General features: G+C 43.7%; 2 protein-coding genes across 2 annotated transcripts; both read left to right on the plus strand.

Annotated features, from left to right (window-relative positions):
* Nucleotides 1-370: 370 nt before the first annotated feature.
* Nucleotides 371-2,270, plus strand: MCP-1 (monocyte chemoattractant protein 1). The gene is made up of 3 exons (XM_003996556.5): nt 371-534; nt 1,278-1,395; nt 1,740-2,270. The coding sequence occupies exons 1-3, from the start codon at nt 459-461 to the stop codon at nt 1,843-1,845; spliced, it is 300 nt and encodes a 99-aa protein (XP_003996605.1). The 5' UTR covers nt 371-458; the 3' UTR covers nt 1,846-2,270.
* Nucleotides 2,271-11,278: 9,008 nt separating this feature from the next.
* LOC101096931 (C-C motif chemokine 7) lies at nt 11,279-13,199 on the plus strand. The gene is made up of 3 exons (XM_045044839.1): nt 11,279-11,424; nt 12,158-12,275; nt 12,672-13,199. The coding sequence occupies exons 1-3, from the start codon at nt 11,349-11,351 to the stop codon at nt 12,775-12,777; spliced, it is 300 nt and encodes a 99-aa protein (XP_044900774.1). The 5' UTR covers nt 11,279-11,348; the 3' UTR covers nt 12,778-13,199.
* The last annotated feature ends 3,779 nt before the right edge of the window (nt 13,200-16,978 follow it).

Genomic DNA, 16,978 nt, shown 5'->3' on the forward strand with positions numbered 1-16,978 from the left:
AGGTTGGCTAGAGGGGGGCATGAGATGCCGTCATCTCTCGTGATCTCTGTTTCCTTGCTTCCTTTTCAACCACAGAATTTTCGCTTCAGAGAAAGTGGAATTCTTAAGAAAATCCTGTTGTGCTCACATCTGTGGTCGCTCTGGACATAACTCACCCCACCCACCCCACTTCTTTTGGTCTTAGCCGCAAATGGAAAAAGTGTCCAGTCGAGACTCACTACTTCCCTCCTACTTCCTGGAAACCTCCCAGGGCACTATCCTTGCTCAGCACATTTATGACTCCACTTTGTCATTCATTGAGAATGATGCTGCCCTGGGCCAAACTTTCTCTTAGCTCCGCCCTCTTTACTTTCCATAAAAAGCAGGCAGAGCAGCCAGAGGAACCAGAGGAGCAGAGAAGCTGAGACCAGCTTGGAAACCTCCAGCTCTCACGCCCAAGCTCCTCGTTCCCCGCAGACATGAAGGTCTCCGCAGCGCTTCTGTGCCTGCTGCTCACAGCTGCTGCCTTCAGCCTCCAGGTGCTCGCCCAGCCAGGTAAGCCCCTCTCTCCTTCCCTCTGAAGCCCACCACCCCATCTCTGGGTTCTCATAATCAGGAAAGTCAGAGAAGGACACGGAGTGAGGCGGATCACACAGCTGCTCCAGGGCAGAGCCTGGATGAGAATTCCAGCCGTGGACCCCAAATCCAGTCCTCCCAGGACTCCAGCTCTGTAATCACACCCTCCGTGTAGTTACTGCCCCGGCTCCTTGCAACAGGGGTTGGGGACTTGGATCATCAAAAAGAAGGGGACTCTGGTGGAGAGTGTGCAGGGTATCTCCAGATATGGTGGAGGGGAAAGGAGGAGACCCAGAATCTGGTCTATGCTTCGTTCGGTCCAGCATCCCGAGGCAGCAAGTATCAGAGAAACTCACAACTTGGAGCCTAGAGGGGGACCCATAGCTGGGTTCCCTGAGCTGATCTTCTCTGAACCTGATAATTTGGATTATTCACTACTTCCAGGATCAGTGATTAATGATACTCCCAGGAATTATCTAGTTTTAACAGCTCCCCCTTCCCACCGCTCATTATCAGTGCTATATACCCATTATAAAGCAGAGGAAGCTGAGTCAGCATGCCATTCTAGCTCTGAAGCATAGGCAGAAATTTTGGGATTTACGAGTTCTACCTTTACTCCTGACTTCCCTTCTCCTGCTCCTTCCTACTCTTTCTTGCTATGATTAAGATCAGAAGAATCTAACCCATCCTAACATGCTTTTTCTTTGTGGTTCTATTTCCAGATGCAATTAATTCTCCAGTCACCTGCTGCTATACACTCACCAATAAGAAGATCTCGATGCAGAGGCTGGTGAGCTATAAAAGAGTCACCAGCAGCAAGTGTCCCAAAGAAGCTGTGATGTAAGTGGAACACACCAGCCCTCCCTGGGCCAGTTCTTCCTTGGGTAGCAAAGGACAAGCCTTACAAACTTAGAGAGTTAGGCCATCTAATCTCATCCTCAAAGGTGCCCAGTGGGAAAACTGAGGCCACAAGGGACAAGGTGACTCCCAACATCACTCTCCATCTGAGTGCTTACACAGACCCTCCCAATTTCTTTAGCGGGAAGTCAGGACGCCCTGATGTCCTCTCTCCACCTGCCTTCCTCTTCTTGTTCCCATGGCAGCTTCCTGGGGCAGAATGGGCTGTCGTCATAGGCTGAGATCTCAATGGAACCCTGTCTGACTGTGTTCTCTCTCCCCTACAGCTTCAAGACCATCCTAAACAAGGAGATCTGCGCTGACCCAAACCAGAAGTGGGTCAAGGATTCCATGGCACACCTGGACAAGAAGACCCAAACTGCAAAGCCTTGACTACTCACTCTGAAACCGAAGAATCTAAAATTAATTTATTTTCTTCTAGTTTTCCCTAAATGCCCTCCTGATGTTATTTTATTATAATATCAAAGACTACAAACTTTGTTTATTGATACTCACATGAAGCCTGAAGTACTGTTAATCTTATTTAAGTTATTGATGTTTTAAATTTATCTTCCCTGGATACTAGGGTTTTTGTTTTTTGTTTTTTGTTTTTTGTTTTTTTTCATATGGAGACCAGACAAATTGCTTTTCTCTGGGAGGGGGGGAAGTTCCACCCCTGGGATGGTGTGAGTGTCCTTGCAAGGACCATTAATGCAAAGACTATGTTTTAAATTCTAAAGAATTGCTAAAAATGCTATTGTGGAGATGTATATTATATAACTATTGATCAATATATAAATATATATTTTTGTACAAAACTGCCTTTGGTGTTTTCTTGAAAGACATTAAAAAGCTGAGTGTAATCTTGGTGATTAGGAGGGAACATGTTTGCAGAGGGTGGGCTTGTGTTGGGAGGAGTGACAATGTGGATTGGCCCTGGTCTTTTTCACTGGGTAGGCAAATCTGAGTGCCTATAGAAGAATCTTTAAGTCAGGACCCAGTCAAGCATTCCAGCCTTACCATTCTAGTCCCCAAGACCATCTGTCCAGATCCCAATTACCCTTGTCACCCTGTCTCCTTAGCAACGCCCCATGTCCTTTCTCACAGCCCTTGACCCCTGCCCTCAATCTCTCTCATCATCTACTACTACTGCCCCCTAACTGGGATACTTGCCCCCAACCTCTCCCCCTCCAAGTAATCTTCCAACTTGGAGTAATACAGACACTGCCGACTTTGGGAAATCAAGGAGAAACTGAATGACCACTGATAAGACAGTCAGATTCAGATTTCATAAAGAAGATATGACTTGAACTTCTCCTTGATGAATACATGAGATTTTTCTAGAAAAATTACAGTATCATTTAGAAGAGGAGAAAGAAGAATGGAGCCAAATACCTGGAGGTAGAAATGATGATGGTGTGTACATCAAAGAGGGTGAAAACCAATCAGGTGGGAGTTGGGGTCCATGTCGGTGTCAAGTGTTGGGGAAGTTTAGAAAGAAAAGTTGGGAAAGGGTTTTGAATGTCAGGATGGTAAGTCAGTACTCAACTTCATAGATTAAAAGGAGATGTTGACAATGTTTGAGCCAATGAGGAAGGACATGCCATGTTCAAAGATTCAGAGGTGAGTTTCAGTAAATGTAACTTATTGGCTTCATACACGTTTGGAGAAGTATGGACAAGGCTACTGTCATGATCCAAGAAAGAGATGATGAGTGCTTGAATATGGAGCCCAAGAAGCAGCTTTGGAGAAGAATGAGCTAGGTAGAGTGAAATGCTGTGTGTTGTAGATGGAAGAGAAGGACCTGTGACCTAAGACTCAGAAGCCCTTTCTACAATCCACATTCTAAGAGACAGTTTACCTGAAATCAGAACGTGCTTCTCTTCACCACTATCCCCCATTTCAATCCAAGGAGCACAGGATCATCCATTTATATGGATGGATCTCTTTTCCCTGAATGTCCACCTAAGGTCTGTACTTCCTTGCATGGCATTTGACCTACCTGTGAGGCATTTGACCCATCTAAGCACAGGCAGCCCTTCCACTTAAAGAAAGCAGATCTCTTGCCCTATTGAATAAATTCTGCGTGGTGATTTTGCAGATTCACCAGTCTAGTCTGGTGGTGAGATGGCTACTGTACCAAGCTAGACCAGGCAATGCCTTCAGCAGCTGGGGAAAACCCTGGCTGGCAGGGACACTCGAGTTCTAATCCCAGTCCTGGCATTGACTCACTCTGTCATTCAGAGCAGATTGGGTATTCTGAGTTTCCATCAGTAAAATGGGGGTGATAATGTGTTACAAATAGGAATTTGGCAGAACCTAGGTTCTAGGATCTGGGAGTGTGTGTGTTGGAAAACCTCCATCTCCAACAGTTGGAGCTGGAGATGAATAAAGGGGATTCTGCTTCCATATTCCCAAGATAGTCCAGGGTCCCTGGTTCAGGCTGAAGGATTCTATCAAAGCTCCAAGCTCCCCAAAGTGCCTTGATACATCTGTCAGAAGACAACTTATTGGCTGCTTTTTATGGAACTCTCTGACCCATCTGCCAGGTCCAGTAGCCCTCCCTGCTTCTCCTCCACTCCTCCAGTCTACATCCTTGATTGCCAAGCAGGACTAAATCCTCAGCTGCAGTGGATGCCAGGGGGGCAAAAGGGAATGGAGTGCGAGCAAATGGAACATCCACGTACAGTTTAGGGAGCATCAGACCCTCTAAAACCAGGCAGATTTGTGATGAAGGGTCTGGAAGGAGGGGAGGCCGAGGGAGAGGCAATCCATGTGCTCAAGCCCAAAAGCAATCCACTCACATTCCCTTCCCAAGCCACATCTATTCATTTTCAGGAAATCTTGAATCTATTTTTTTTTCTCCAGCTAAGCAAGGGAGTCCTTGCTCCTTGCATGATAAAACTGTGAACATGAGGCGCTGGCAATAGGCCCTGGTTCAGGAGGCAATGCCAAGTGTGGTGTATTCATTTCCTGTTGCTGCCAACAGTCTGTTCCAGGAAATCTAGGCCTTTTCTATCACGCTCAAAATTCTTCCAGCCTGTGCTCATTGCCCAATTCCAAAGCCGCTTCTACATTTTTTAAAATATTTATTATGGCAGCACCCCATTTATAGATATTCCAGATATCAAAATCTCTTTTAGTTTCTTATTGCTACTGTAACAATTTATCATTAACATAATGGCTTAAAACAACACAAATATATTACCTTATAGTTCTGGAGACCAGAAGTTTAAAATGGGTCAGTAGGGCTGCATGCCTTTTGGAGGCTCTGGGGAAGAATCTGTTTTCTTGCCTTTTCTAAGTTTTAGAGGCCACCTGCATTCCTCATGGCCCCTTTCTCCATTCAACATAGCTTTAAGGTGGAGGAGCAGTGAAGCTACAAGGGATCAAAGTTTTGATACTATTGAAATAAAGATGGCATTAACCTGAACCACGTTGTTATACATGATAATTGTAGTCAGAGCGACTACTATGAAAATAACTAAAATATACATAGTAAAAGAAAAAAGGGAATAAAGTGGTATACAATAAAATAGTATTATTTATGTATCACAAAAGAAAACAGTAATGGAAAGAGGACCGAAGACAGTGAGATGGCCAAATAAGATGTCCCTTGCTCATATCTCCCCCTTAACAGCAATAATTTTGCACCCATGCAGGGACAAAAGTGCCTTTTGGGAGCTGTGTGATCCAGCACCATATGCCAAGGAAGAAGTCACCCATTCATTCATCAAGTCAAAAGCATTCAGATATTGGTTCTGGCTGTGGAATCTGCAGGGACCTCTCTTGGCTGTATTCTGGGAGTTCCTGGGGAACACTGTCTTGGACAGTCACCTACAGATGGGAGAGCATCTATCAAAGTCCAGAGTTTTAGTGGAGAAGTTCCAGCACGCTGTTGGGAAAAAATAAATCAAGTTTGGATGCATTGGAGAGGGCAAAAGGAACAGTCTGACATTACCTGCATCACTCCTTCTCCAAAGTGGCACAGACCAGTGCCAAGAGAGACCCTCTCAGCCCTTGATTTCTCCTGTGGGGAAAGTGAGGGCATTTGGGGTGTGCTTCCCCAGCTCCCCAGGTAGGCGGAAGCTACCAAAGAGATCCATTTGTTTCCTGTCTCATCCAAAGTACTAACTCATTGAGCTACATGACTCAAGGAACAAAAAGAGGCTGACAGGGCAGGAGATAAGCCTTTTTTAAGGCATTCAAAGGGCATGGATCCTACTAACTGCACCACAGACTTCATCAAGAAGCCTGCCCACAGGCCACTGGAGACATCTCACTGGCAGATCCCTTTAACTGGCCCCACGGGCACCCTCAGCACTCTATGAGCTTCACCAAAACACCCCTCCCCAACCTGCATCTGTTTCCCTGCATCTGTGACTTCTCCTGACAAGGGCAAGAGCAAGCTTTGACAGACAGCTAGTGGTCCAGCACAGAAAACCACCTGCAGCTGTGATCCAGGGAGAGACCATAAATGTGAGCTTTAGTTATGCCCTTGAGGAAGCAAGACAGACTGTCAGCATTCAGCCTGGTGTATTGCAGGATTGAGAGAAGGCATACAAGCTTAAGAACTCTGTCACAAGAAGGAGAAAGAAGAATGGAACAGACATATCTATAGAAGTTCTGAGAAAGCCTCAAAATCCCTAGCAGGGCCAACAGAAGGAAGTTGTCTCCCAAAGCCAGTCAGCAAAGACTAGAGGAGAGGGGCACCAGGGTGACTCAGTCAGTTAAGCTTGTTAACAAGTCAGTTAACTCTTATTTTTGGCTGAGGTCATGATTTCATGGTTTTGTGAGTTCAAGCTCCATGTAGGACTCTGTGCTGACAGTGTGGAGCCTGCTTGGGATTCTCTCCTTCCCTTTATTTATTTATTTTATTTATTTTTTTTTTAATTTTTTTTTCAACGTTTATTTATTTTTGGGACAGAGAGAGACAGAGCATGAACGGGGGAAGGGCAGAGAGAGAGGGAGACACAGAATCAGAAACAGGCTCCAGGCTCTGAGCCATCAGCCCAGAGCCCGTCACGGGGCTCGAACTCATGGACCGCGAGATTGTGACCTGAGCTGAAGTCGGAGGCTTAACCGACTGAGCCACCCAGACGCCCCTCTCCTTCCCTTTATCTCTGCATCTCCCTTACTTGTGCTGTCTCTGTCTCTGTCTCTCTCAAAAATAAATAAATAAACTAAAAAAAAAAGACTAGAGGAGGTGACTGCTGCTTCTTTTTCAAATTCAAAGAAACAAAACAAGACTTCGAGGAATATGTAAAATCAAAGAAACATGACACCACCAAAGGATCACAATAACATTCCAGTAACTGACCCCAAAGGCATGAAGATCTATGACTTACCTGAAAAAGAATTTAAAATAGCCTTTTTAAGGAAGCTCAATGAACTACAAGAAAACAGAGAAAGTCCTTTATACAAAATCAGGAAAACAAAACATCAACAGAATGAGAAGTTTAATAAAGAGATAAAAAGCATTAAAAAGAAGAAGTTGCGGGGCGCTTGGGTGGCGTAGTCGGTTAAGCGTCCGACTTCAGCCAGGTCACGATCTCGCGGTCCCTGCGTCGGGCTCTGGGCTGATGGCTCGGAGCCTGGAGCCTGTTTCCGATTCTGTGTCTCCCTCTCTCTCTGCCCCTCCCCCGTTCATGCTCTGTCTCTCTCTGTCCGAAAAATAAATAAACGTTGAAAAAAAAAATTAAAAAAAAAAAAAAGAAGAAGTTGTGGAGCTGAAGATACAATGAATGAAATAAAAAATACAATAAACATCATCAACAGCAGAATGGACCAAGGGGAAGAAAGAATTTGTGGAGAAGACCTTAGAAATTATCTAGTCAGAGAATAACAACAACAAAGAATGAAGAAGACTGAAGAAAGCCTATGTGATCTCTGGGATATTATTAAAAGAAAAAAAAAATCTGTGAATTATTGGAGTCCCAGAAAGACAGAGAGGGAGAAGGGGCAAGAAAACTTCTTCAAAATTTTTTTAACGTTTACTCATCTTTGCAAGACAGAGAGAGACAGAACATGAGTGGGAACGGGGCAGAGAGAGGGAGACACAGAATCTGAAGCAGGCTCCAGGCTCCGAGCTGTCAGCACAGAGCCCAATGAGGGACTTGAACTCACGAACTACGAGATCACGACCTGAGCCAAAGTCTGACGCTCAACTGACTGAGCCACCCAGGCACCCCAAGAAAGCTTCTTTAAAGAAGTAATGTTTGAGAACTTCCCAAATCTGGGGAGAGATTTCAATATCCAAATTCATAAAGTTCATAGGTCCCCAAACAAACTCAACTTTAAAAACTCTTCTCCGAAGACATATTGTAATAAAACTGTCAAAAAAAAAAAAAAAAAAAAAACAAAGACAAAAAGAGAATCTTAAAAGCAGAAAGAGAAAAGAAACTTGTCACTTACAAAGGAACTCCCATAAGGTAATCAGAGGATTTCTCAGCAGAAACTTCACAGTCAGGAGAGAGTGGGATGGTGTCTTCATTACCATTTAGACCTGCCTTATAAGAAATGCTGAAAAGGGTTTTTTGAGCTGAAATGAAAGGATACTAATTAGTAACATGAAAACATATACATCACACTAGTAAAGGTAATTATATAGTCAAGTTCAGAATAGTCTAATACTGTAATATTATACTGCATTAACCACTTTACTATAAAGGCTAAAGGACAAAATTATTAAAAATAATAGCTGCAATAATCTGTTAAATGTTACACAATGTAAAGAGAGGTAATGTAGCATAACAAACATAAAAGGAAAGATATAAAGTAAAGGTTTTGTATGCAGTCAAACTCAAGCAACCAGGCATAAAATAGCTTGGTATATCTATTAGATGTATTATGTGAGCCTCATGATAGCCTTAGGCAAAAATCTACAGTGAATACACAAAAAAGAAAGAGAAAGGAATCAAAGAATACCACTATGAAAAATCATCAATTCACAAATGAAGGGAGCAAGTGAGATAGGAGAAAGGAACAAGGGAACTACAAAATAGAAAAAAGTAAGATGGCATTATCAAGTCCTTACCTATCAATATTCACCAAATGTGAATGGACTAAATTCTCCAGAAAAGGCATACTGTGGCTAAATACATTAAAAAATTATAAATAAGACCCAACTATATGCTTCCTACAGGAGACTCACTTTGACTTTACAAACACACATAGGCTCAATGTGAAAAGATGGGAAAGATATTCCAATAGAGAACAGGAATAACTATACATGTAGCAAAAAATAGACTTTAAGCCAAAAACTGTAAGCGACAAAGAAGATCATTATGTAATTATAAAGGGGTCAATTCATCAAGAGGATATAACAATCATAAATATAACTATACCCAACATTGGAGAAACTAAACATATTGAGCAAATACTAATGGATCAAAGGGGAAAAATAGATCACAATAATAGTAAGGGACTTTTATACCCCCTTCAACAACGGATAGATCAACCAAACAAAAATCAGTAAGGAAATGTTGGACCTGAAGTACTTTGGATCAAATGTACCTTACAGACATATATAGAACATTCCATCCAATCAAATGGAATGTATACAGAATGTACATTCTCCTTAATCACACACAAAACATTCTCCAATGTTACATGATAGATAACAAAGCAAAGCTTAGCAAACTTTAAAAAGATTGAATTCATGCCAAGTATCTTTTCCTAACACAATGGTATGAAACTATAAATCAATAACAAGAGGAAAACTGGAAAATATGCAAATATGTAAGGATTAAACAACACACCCCTAAACAATCAATGGGTCAAAGAAGAAATCCAAGGGAAATAAAAAATATCTTGAAAGTAACAAAAATGGAAACACAACCAACCAAAAGTTATGCAACACATCAAAAGCAGTTCTAAGAGAGATGCTTGTAACAATGGATGCAAACATTAAGAAAAAAAGAAAGATCTCAAATAACAAACCTAACTTTATACCTCAAGAGACAACAAAAAGGGCACACTCAGCCCACAGTTAGTAGAAGGGAGGAAGTAATGAATATCAGAGCAGAAGTAAATTAAATAAAGACTGAACAACAATAGAAAAGATGGACAAAGCCAAGGGCCTCTCATCAAGCCCCCTTTTCATTAATATCATCAGCGATTGGTTGATGAGCTTGTAGTGTGTGCATATAAACAAGGGCAGGTTGAAACAGCAAACGGACAATTGGTTTTCAAAATCTAGTCTTTAGATCCTTGAGATATGTATGAGAAGAGAGGTTGTGAAGACTCCTGTCTTAGCTTCCAACTGAGCAAGTCCACTTTGATTTTATTCATAAGTTTGGCTTCCCCTCTATTCTTTTTATAAGAGAGAGAGAGAGTGAGAATGTGAGTAGGGGAGAGAGGCAGAGTTAAAAAGAGGCAGAGAATCTTAAGCATGATCCATACTCAGCACGGAGCCTGACGTGGGGCTCAATTCCAGGACCCTGGGATCATGACCTGAGCCCAAACCAACAGTCAGACACTCAACTGACTGAGCTGCCCAGGCACCCCATCCCTTCTGTTATTTTACTTGTAATAATATTTTCATAGATAATCCGATATTTTAAAAACCACAGCATCCCATGATCTTATTAAGTGCTTTGTAGTTCAGATAGCCTATGAAACAGATAGTGGTTTAAAAACATGTCTGCAAATTCTTTTATGGTCCTCAAATTAAGAGATGTGGTCTATGTTCCCTAACTTTGTACCTGGGAGTCTTAAACCATCATGTAAAATATCCATATCCAGCTATGTGGAGGGACCACTGGAAAGATGGGGGTGGGGGGAAGAAGGTTCCATCTGATCCAATCCCCAGCTGTTTAAGACCTCCCAGCTCAGACACCTGACACTGAGTGAAAACCTTGAGATGACCCCAGTCTCAGCCACCATCCAACTACAATGATGTAAAAATCCCTGAGCAAGAACTACCTGGCTGAGCCCGTCAAGTCCCATATCCAAAAGCAAAATCAATTATTGTTCTTGCTTTAAATCACTGTTTTCAGATGGGTTGTTATAGCATTTAATTACTAGATATACAATTTTAGGTATTATTCTAAAAATAGAGAAGTCTACTTTTCTGCTAATGTCCTATTATCACATTCTTCTTTGGGTTTAAGAAAAGCCACCAGGGGGGTGCCTGGGTGGCTCAGTCGGTTGAGCGGCCGACTGAGCTCAGGTCATGATCTCGCAGTCCGTGAGGGCTGAGAGTTCGAGCCCCGCGTCGGGCTCTGTGCTGACAGCTCAGAGCCTGGAGCCTGTTTCGGATTCTGTGTCTCCCTCTCTCTGATCCTCCCCTGTTCCTGCTCTGTCTCTCTCTGTCTCAAAAATAAATAAATGTTAAAAAAAAAATTAAAAAAAAAAAAGAAAAGCCACCAGGGTTTAAAGCAGTAAAGGATTTTTTTAGTCCATTTTAAAGCCCAGCCAAAGTTTTACTTTCTCTGGAAACTAGGGTCCTGGAGATACTGTCTGAAAGGAAAATTGGGGAAATCCCTTACATTTCTTTGATTTGGTAACCCTACTTCCTTTCTTTTTCTACATAAAGCATTTCATTTCAAAAAAAAAAAAAAAAGGAACCCTTGGTAACAGTCATAGATCACACACTGCTTGGGCATAGCCAGCACCTCACCAACACGCCAGAGCTTGAATGGAAAGCAGGCCAGCATCAATCACATTTCTCTCTCATTTCCTAGTATGTTCCTCAGGGGAGGGCAATGGCTCAGCAGATTTACTATTCCATCCTATGATTCATTCAGAAGAACAAAGCCCTGTCATCCACTCACTTTCTTCTTATTCCTGTCTTTCCCTATAAAAGGCAGGCAGAACCCCCAGAGGAGCAGAGCAGCTGAGACCAGCTTGGAAACCTCCAGCTCTCACGCCCAAGTTCCTCGCTCCCTGCAGACATGAAGGTCTCCGCAGCGCTTCTGTGCCTGCTGCTCACAGCTGCTGCCTTCAGCCTCCAGGCACTTGCTCAGCCAGGTAAGCCCTTTTCTCCTTCCCTTTGAAGCCCATCACCCCATCTCTGGGTTCTCATAATCAGGAAAGTCAGAGAAGGACACGGAGTGAGGCGGATCACACAGCTGCTCCAGGGCAGAGCCTGGATGAGAATTCCAGCCGTGGACCCCAAATCCAGTCCTCCCAGGACTCCAGCTCTGTAATCACACCCTCCGTGTAGTTACTGCCCCGGCTTCTTGCAACAGGGGTTGGGGACTTGAATCATCAAAAAGAAGGGGACTCTGGTGGAGAGTGTGCAGGGTATCTCCAGATATGGTGGAGGGGAAAGGAGGAGACCCAGAATCTGGTCTATGCTTCATTCATCCCAGGATCCAGAGACAGGGTTCTGCAGAGGCTGCAGGTATCAGAGAAACTGACAACTAGGAACAGATTGCTCAGAGCCTAGAGGGGGACCTATAGCTGGGGTCCCCTTGACCTGAGGAACTGGACTATTCTATGAGCCTCTCCTAGAAATACCCAGATTTGTCACCAGTTCCTCTTCTCTTCTTAATGAGCTGTGGTATCCTTCCACTTTACAGTCCATGCAAGTGAGAGAGTTTCAAGACAGATTTAGGTACTTCAAGACAGACCTAGTCCTTAGAGATTTAGGGTGGGTGGCTTCCCTTTCCTTTGACTCCTCCTCCTTACTGTTCCCTACTTTTCAAATGAAAGTCCCAGCACACACCCTCAATAGCCTTTGTTGTTGTTGTTTCAACAGAGGGAATTAATAGCCCAACCACCTGCTGCTATAGATTTACCGTTAGAAAGATCCCCATCCAGAAGCTGAAGAGCTACAGAAGAATCACCAGCAGCTATTGTCCCAGGGAAGCCGTGATGTGAGTGATGTGAGTGAAGCCATGACCACCCACACCCCTTGATCTTGAGGTCCGCTCCCAGACAGTGGATTGGGTTCTATGATAAGACTGAGTTGGAATTTAACCCTCAGATGCTTAGACTAATCCAATCCCAGGAATTTTTTTTTATGGGAAAAGTGAATTCAAGAAAGTAAAGAGACTTCCCATTTTCAGCTCCCTGTCCAGACATTGGTTCAGATGTCAGTTCTTTCATCTAGGAGCCAAGATGGCTTCACCTAGGTCAGCAAAAACAGCTCCTTCCCCAGAGGCCCCTTCCTAACCTCAGGCTAATGGGCCAGGCAAGTTTTCCGTAGAGTAGGTTACACTCCCAAGCTGAATCTTCAAGGTGCTCCATCTAACTGCCCTCTTTACCCACAGCTTCAAGACCAAACAGGCCAAGGAGCTCTGTGCTGACCCCAAGCAGAAGTGGGTCCAGGATTTCATGGAGTACCTGGACAAGAAAACCCAAACCTCAAAGCTATGAACCTTCATGCCCACAATGAAGCCAAGTCAGTACTCGGGGAACAATTAATGTATATGCCCTGTTCTTTCCAACGTGCATTCTGAAATTATTCTATTACAATTCTAAGGAATATGAAATTTGTGTAATAATGTGAATCATGGTTTTTCTTAAGTAGTGTATTATGTCTTCTAAGTTGTTAATATTTTAATTTAATGGGCTCTGGAATTGGATGTGTTTCAAATGCAAACCTTTGGACACATGTCACTTCAGACGCTTCAAAACTACAGGGTGCTCCTTCCTCTCTACCTCACTGTAGTGTTGTGAGTATCTGTGCATGAATCAATGCAAATATACATATATTTAATTTTTAGGAGGGGATGTCCCTATGAAACATAATATTATTATAGAACTGAATATTTTTATATGTATAGCTCTTGAATTTTCACATAAAATATATTTTTGGATAAAACCTGACTTTGATGCCTTTTTAAAGGATAAGATAAAGCTTTCTCTGGAGTGCCAGAGAAAGGAGGGCCGGATTCAGAAGGTGCGGCTTGTGTTCTGGAGGAATGAGTATATGATAGACTCCGGGCTTGCCCCCAAGCTGGGCTCACCTGCATGTCAAGGAAAGTCAGCTTGGCTGGCGCCAGGGTTAGCCAGCTCCACAGCTCCAGATCTGACATCAGTTTCAGTCATTTGTTCAAATACCTTCTTCCTTTCCAAAGTCATTTCTTTTCTCACCATCCCATGCCCTACCCAGTGGTCTCTCCTCTCAGTTGTTGCATCAGCCTTGTGGCTGGTTGGTTTTCTTTCTTGTAATCAACTTTGAATCCAGAATAATGCAAGTATCCCCTGCATTAAGAAACCAGGGAGGGGATCAACAGATGACTCCAGAAGTTCCCTTCCACACCTAGGAACCACATGTCTTAAAGATATCTATCTCCAGAGGTTGAAGAAGACCAAAGAGGGTCAGGATCCTGTATCCAAGGCAGCATACTGACAAACCCTTGATAACTTCAAGCTGAGCTTCTTGGAAGGGGGGGGCAGTTTGCATCAAAATTGCAGTAGAAATCTCAAGGGGTCAGGAGAAGTCAGACACTTTGGTGGCAAGCAGACAATTTACTGGTGACTATTTGCTGCCATTGTTGATGCTCAGACCAAGGTCCAACAGCCCTTTCCCCCTCCTCCAGCCCAATAGTCCTCATCTCCAAACATCAATAAGGAGTATAATCTCAAATACCAATGGGGAATGACAGGAAGATGACCAGGGGTAGGAGGGAAATAGATGCGATCGTGCAATGAGACCCAGCAAAGTCGTGTGGTGCAGCCAGATACAAGCGGAGTGTCAGGTAGTAAGACAGGCAAGGAGAGATGTGTTCCGTGTGCCCAAGCCCAAACAGAATCTGATCACACTCTCTTTGTCAAGCCTATCTTTTCATTTTCAAGGAATGCTGAACTCACTTGTTCTCAATGGGCCTCTCTGGACCCAGAGTGTTAAAGAGAAATTCCAAACGACAACCAGGAACAGAAGCTGATACATAACTGGACATAAAATTTAATGGGATTCAAAAATCTGACTGGCTATACCACTCATGTGCCTGGTAAATTAGGGCAAGTTATTTTTCCTGACTGAGCCCGCATCCATGGAGATTTATAGTACATCAATGGCTCTCATGTTGGCCTTAATATCTCTAAGACATTAATAAAAAAGCAGATTTCTGGGTACCATCACCAAAGATTCTAATACAGAGTGTTGGGCGGGCAAGGTGCTCCTTCCGTCTTTGCAACTGGTTCCCAGCCCTGTCTGCTGAAGAGTGATGGGTACACTTTGAAGTTCCCTGATGTCCTCTTTCAGATCAATGCAGTCTCTGGGCTTGACCTATGCCTCTGGCTTAGACATGAGGAGTCTGAACTTTCCCATCCCCTAGACTTGAAATAGCAGAGGCTGAAAATGCCAACCACATGTTCGTGTGCTCGTCTACATTTTCCAGCCTACACTGTGTTTATTGAGGGGCCATGTGACTGGATTCTAACCGAAAAGGTGAGGACCAAAATGATGGAAGCCACTTCCCTATAAACAGCTCACACTTTAGGGCTTCTCTTCCTCTGCTGTGCTGACCTTGGAGGCAATGTGCTCCAAAAACCTCAGCTTTCAGATGGAGACAGCCCACATCCTTAAGCTGTCAGAGGAGAGCCACTTGGCCTACCCTGTTCAGTGACATGCAAAAGAAATAATCTTTCATTGGGTTAAGCCACTGCAGTTGGGACCCTGGCCTAACCCTGATTAATGGAGGAATCGGTACCATGATCGTGGGTTGCCAGTAAAAACCTAAAATGTGCAACATTGACTAGACATTTGGCAGAGGCAGTGAGGAAGCTATCTCAGGTTGAAATGATGGAGAATCTTGGTACAAAGTGCCAGAGTTGACGGCCTGGTCTGCTGAAATTGTAGCTCCAAGGAGAGAGTTTTAAAAATATGCATCCAGGGGCGCCTGGGTGGCGCAGTCGGTTAAGCGTCCGACTTCAGCCAGGTCACGATCTCGCGGTCCGTGAGTTCGAGCCCCGCGTCGCGCTCTGGGCTGATGGCTCAGAGCCTGGAGCCTGTTTCCGATTCTGTGTCTCCCTCTCTCTCTCTGCTCCTCACCTGTTCATGCTCTGTCTCTCTCTGTCCCAAAAATAAATAAACGTTGAAAAAAAATTTAAAAAAAAATATGCATCCATATTGCATATTTTTATGCATTGGTTGTTTTTCTCTGCACTTGTTAGGGTATTGCAAGAAAGAGATGAACTCAGGAAATAATTGACTGTTTTTATTAATTAAGTAATTAGTTAATTTTTGAGAGAGAGAGAGCACACGTGAGCGGGGGAAGGGACAGAGAAACAGAGGTAGAGAGAGAGAATGAATCCCAAGCAGGCTCAGCACTGTCAGTGAAGAGCCTGACATGGGGCTTGAATTCACGACCCATGAGATCATGGCCTGAGCTGAAATTAAGAGTCAGATGCTTAACTGACTGAGTCACGCAGCGCCCCAAGAACTGACTGGTTTTAACATAAAATGAACTGGAATAAAGTCCACAAATTCAGGATCTCACATTGTTGGAAAGCCATCTGTTTCTAGGCCTCAAACATTAAGAGAAGGTAATTTAAGGGGAAAAAGTAAAAGGATTTCAGTAATAAACATTCAGGAAAAAAACTGTGAGTTGGAGGAAGTAACTTAGGGCACAAATCAGACTGAAGTTGCCGCTCTGCCTTTTCAAGCCTCATTAAGAGGAGGGGAGAGAGAGAGGGAAAGGTAAAAAAATAATGTGAGAAGTATATGTAGAAAGATCCAGGCTGTGGCTGCTGGCATATATCGAATAGCCTGGTGGGAAGATATTAGAAACCTGCTACGTTCTCAAGGGCGGTAGACCATATGGCCAATAAAACCATGAATGAGCCTGCCTGAAAACAAGATACCACTGGCCGTTCCAAATAAAAACAAACTTCAAGCTCTACAGTGAAGCAAGCCACCTTCAAAGGCTGCAGAAGTCCCTGGAAGATCATGTCTCTTCTACACCCACTTCAGAGGAGGCCAAAGAATAATGTAGAAGGAGAGACCTCACAAAAGCAATCAGGCGCCAAGATCAACAAGACAAAAGAGCGTCCCCAGATTGCAGAATCTAGCCTAACCAAGGGTGAGGGACTTTCACAACATCTTTCTGGAGGATTTCAGGATCGCTACAGAGCACTGGCCACTGGTGTCACCATCTTCCCCTCCACGAATGAAGTAGTTGATTGCAAGCACCTGTCCTCTCCAAACCAGATATATTACGTCAAGGGCAAATAACTGGTCTTTTCAGTTCACGGGTCTCTGGACAGAGTGAATCCAATGCCCTCACCTGCCAGAGAAGACCACTTGCTATCCAGAGATCCTGGACATTTAATTTGATGCAATGACCGTATAGGACTTTGGGTTGATCTCTCTTGGGGATTGGTCAATTGCATTAACCTAGGTAGAGAAGCAGTGACAAAGGGCAGACTGTATAGAAACTATTAGCCCTCACCCGGGATCTTCTCCTTACTTCTCAGCCTCCTTGCACTTGGAGTCGTATGACGAGTTAGGGCCACAGGATGTAGGCAGATGTGGTAGTCAAGGCTTCCATGCCTGGTTCTTTAAAGCTCCCTGTACAATCTATCAACCCTCTCTCCCTGGCCTCAGTGAACTTGAGGGCCACGTGTTCCA

This window comes from Felis catus, chromosome E1, assembly GCF_018350175.1.
Source record: "Felis catus isolate Fca126 chromosome E1, F.catus_Fca126_mat1.0, whole genome shotgun sequence".
NCBI classification, from domain to species: Eukaryota; Metazoa; Chordata; class Mammalia; order Carnivora; family Felidae; genus Felis; species Felis catus.

Excerpts from the sequence above, each read along its gene's own strand:
- MCP-1 (XM_003996556.5), top strand. The coding sequence starts at position 459 with ATGAAGGTCTCCGCAGCGCTTCTGTGCCTGCTGCTCACAGCTGCTGCC. Across the intron at positions 535-1,277 it reads CCAGGTGCTCGCCCAGCCAG|ATGCAATTAATTCTCCAGTC; the intron begins GTAAGCCCCTCT and ends TTCTATTTCCAG. Across the intron at positions 1,396-1,739 it reads TGTCCCAAAGAAGCTGTGAT|CTTCAAGACCATCCTAAACA; the intron begins GTAAGTGGAACA and ends TCTCCCCTACAG.
- LOC101096931 (XM_045044839.1), top strand. The coding sequence starts at position 11,349 with ATGAAGGTCTCCGCAGCGCTTCTGTGCCTGCTGCTCACAGCTGCTGCC. Across the intron at positions 11,425-12,157 it reads CCAGGCACTTGCTCAGCCAG|AGGGAATTAATAGCCCAACC; the intron begins GTAAGCCCTTTT and ends TTGTTTCAACAG. Across the intron at positions 12,276-12,671 it reads TGTCCCAGGGAAGCCGTGAT|CTTCAAGACCAAACAGGCCA; the intron begins GTGAGTGATGTG and ends CTTTACCCACAG.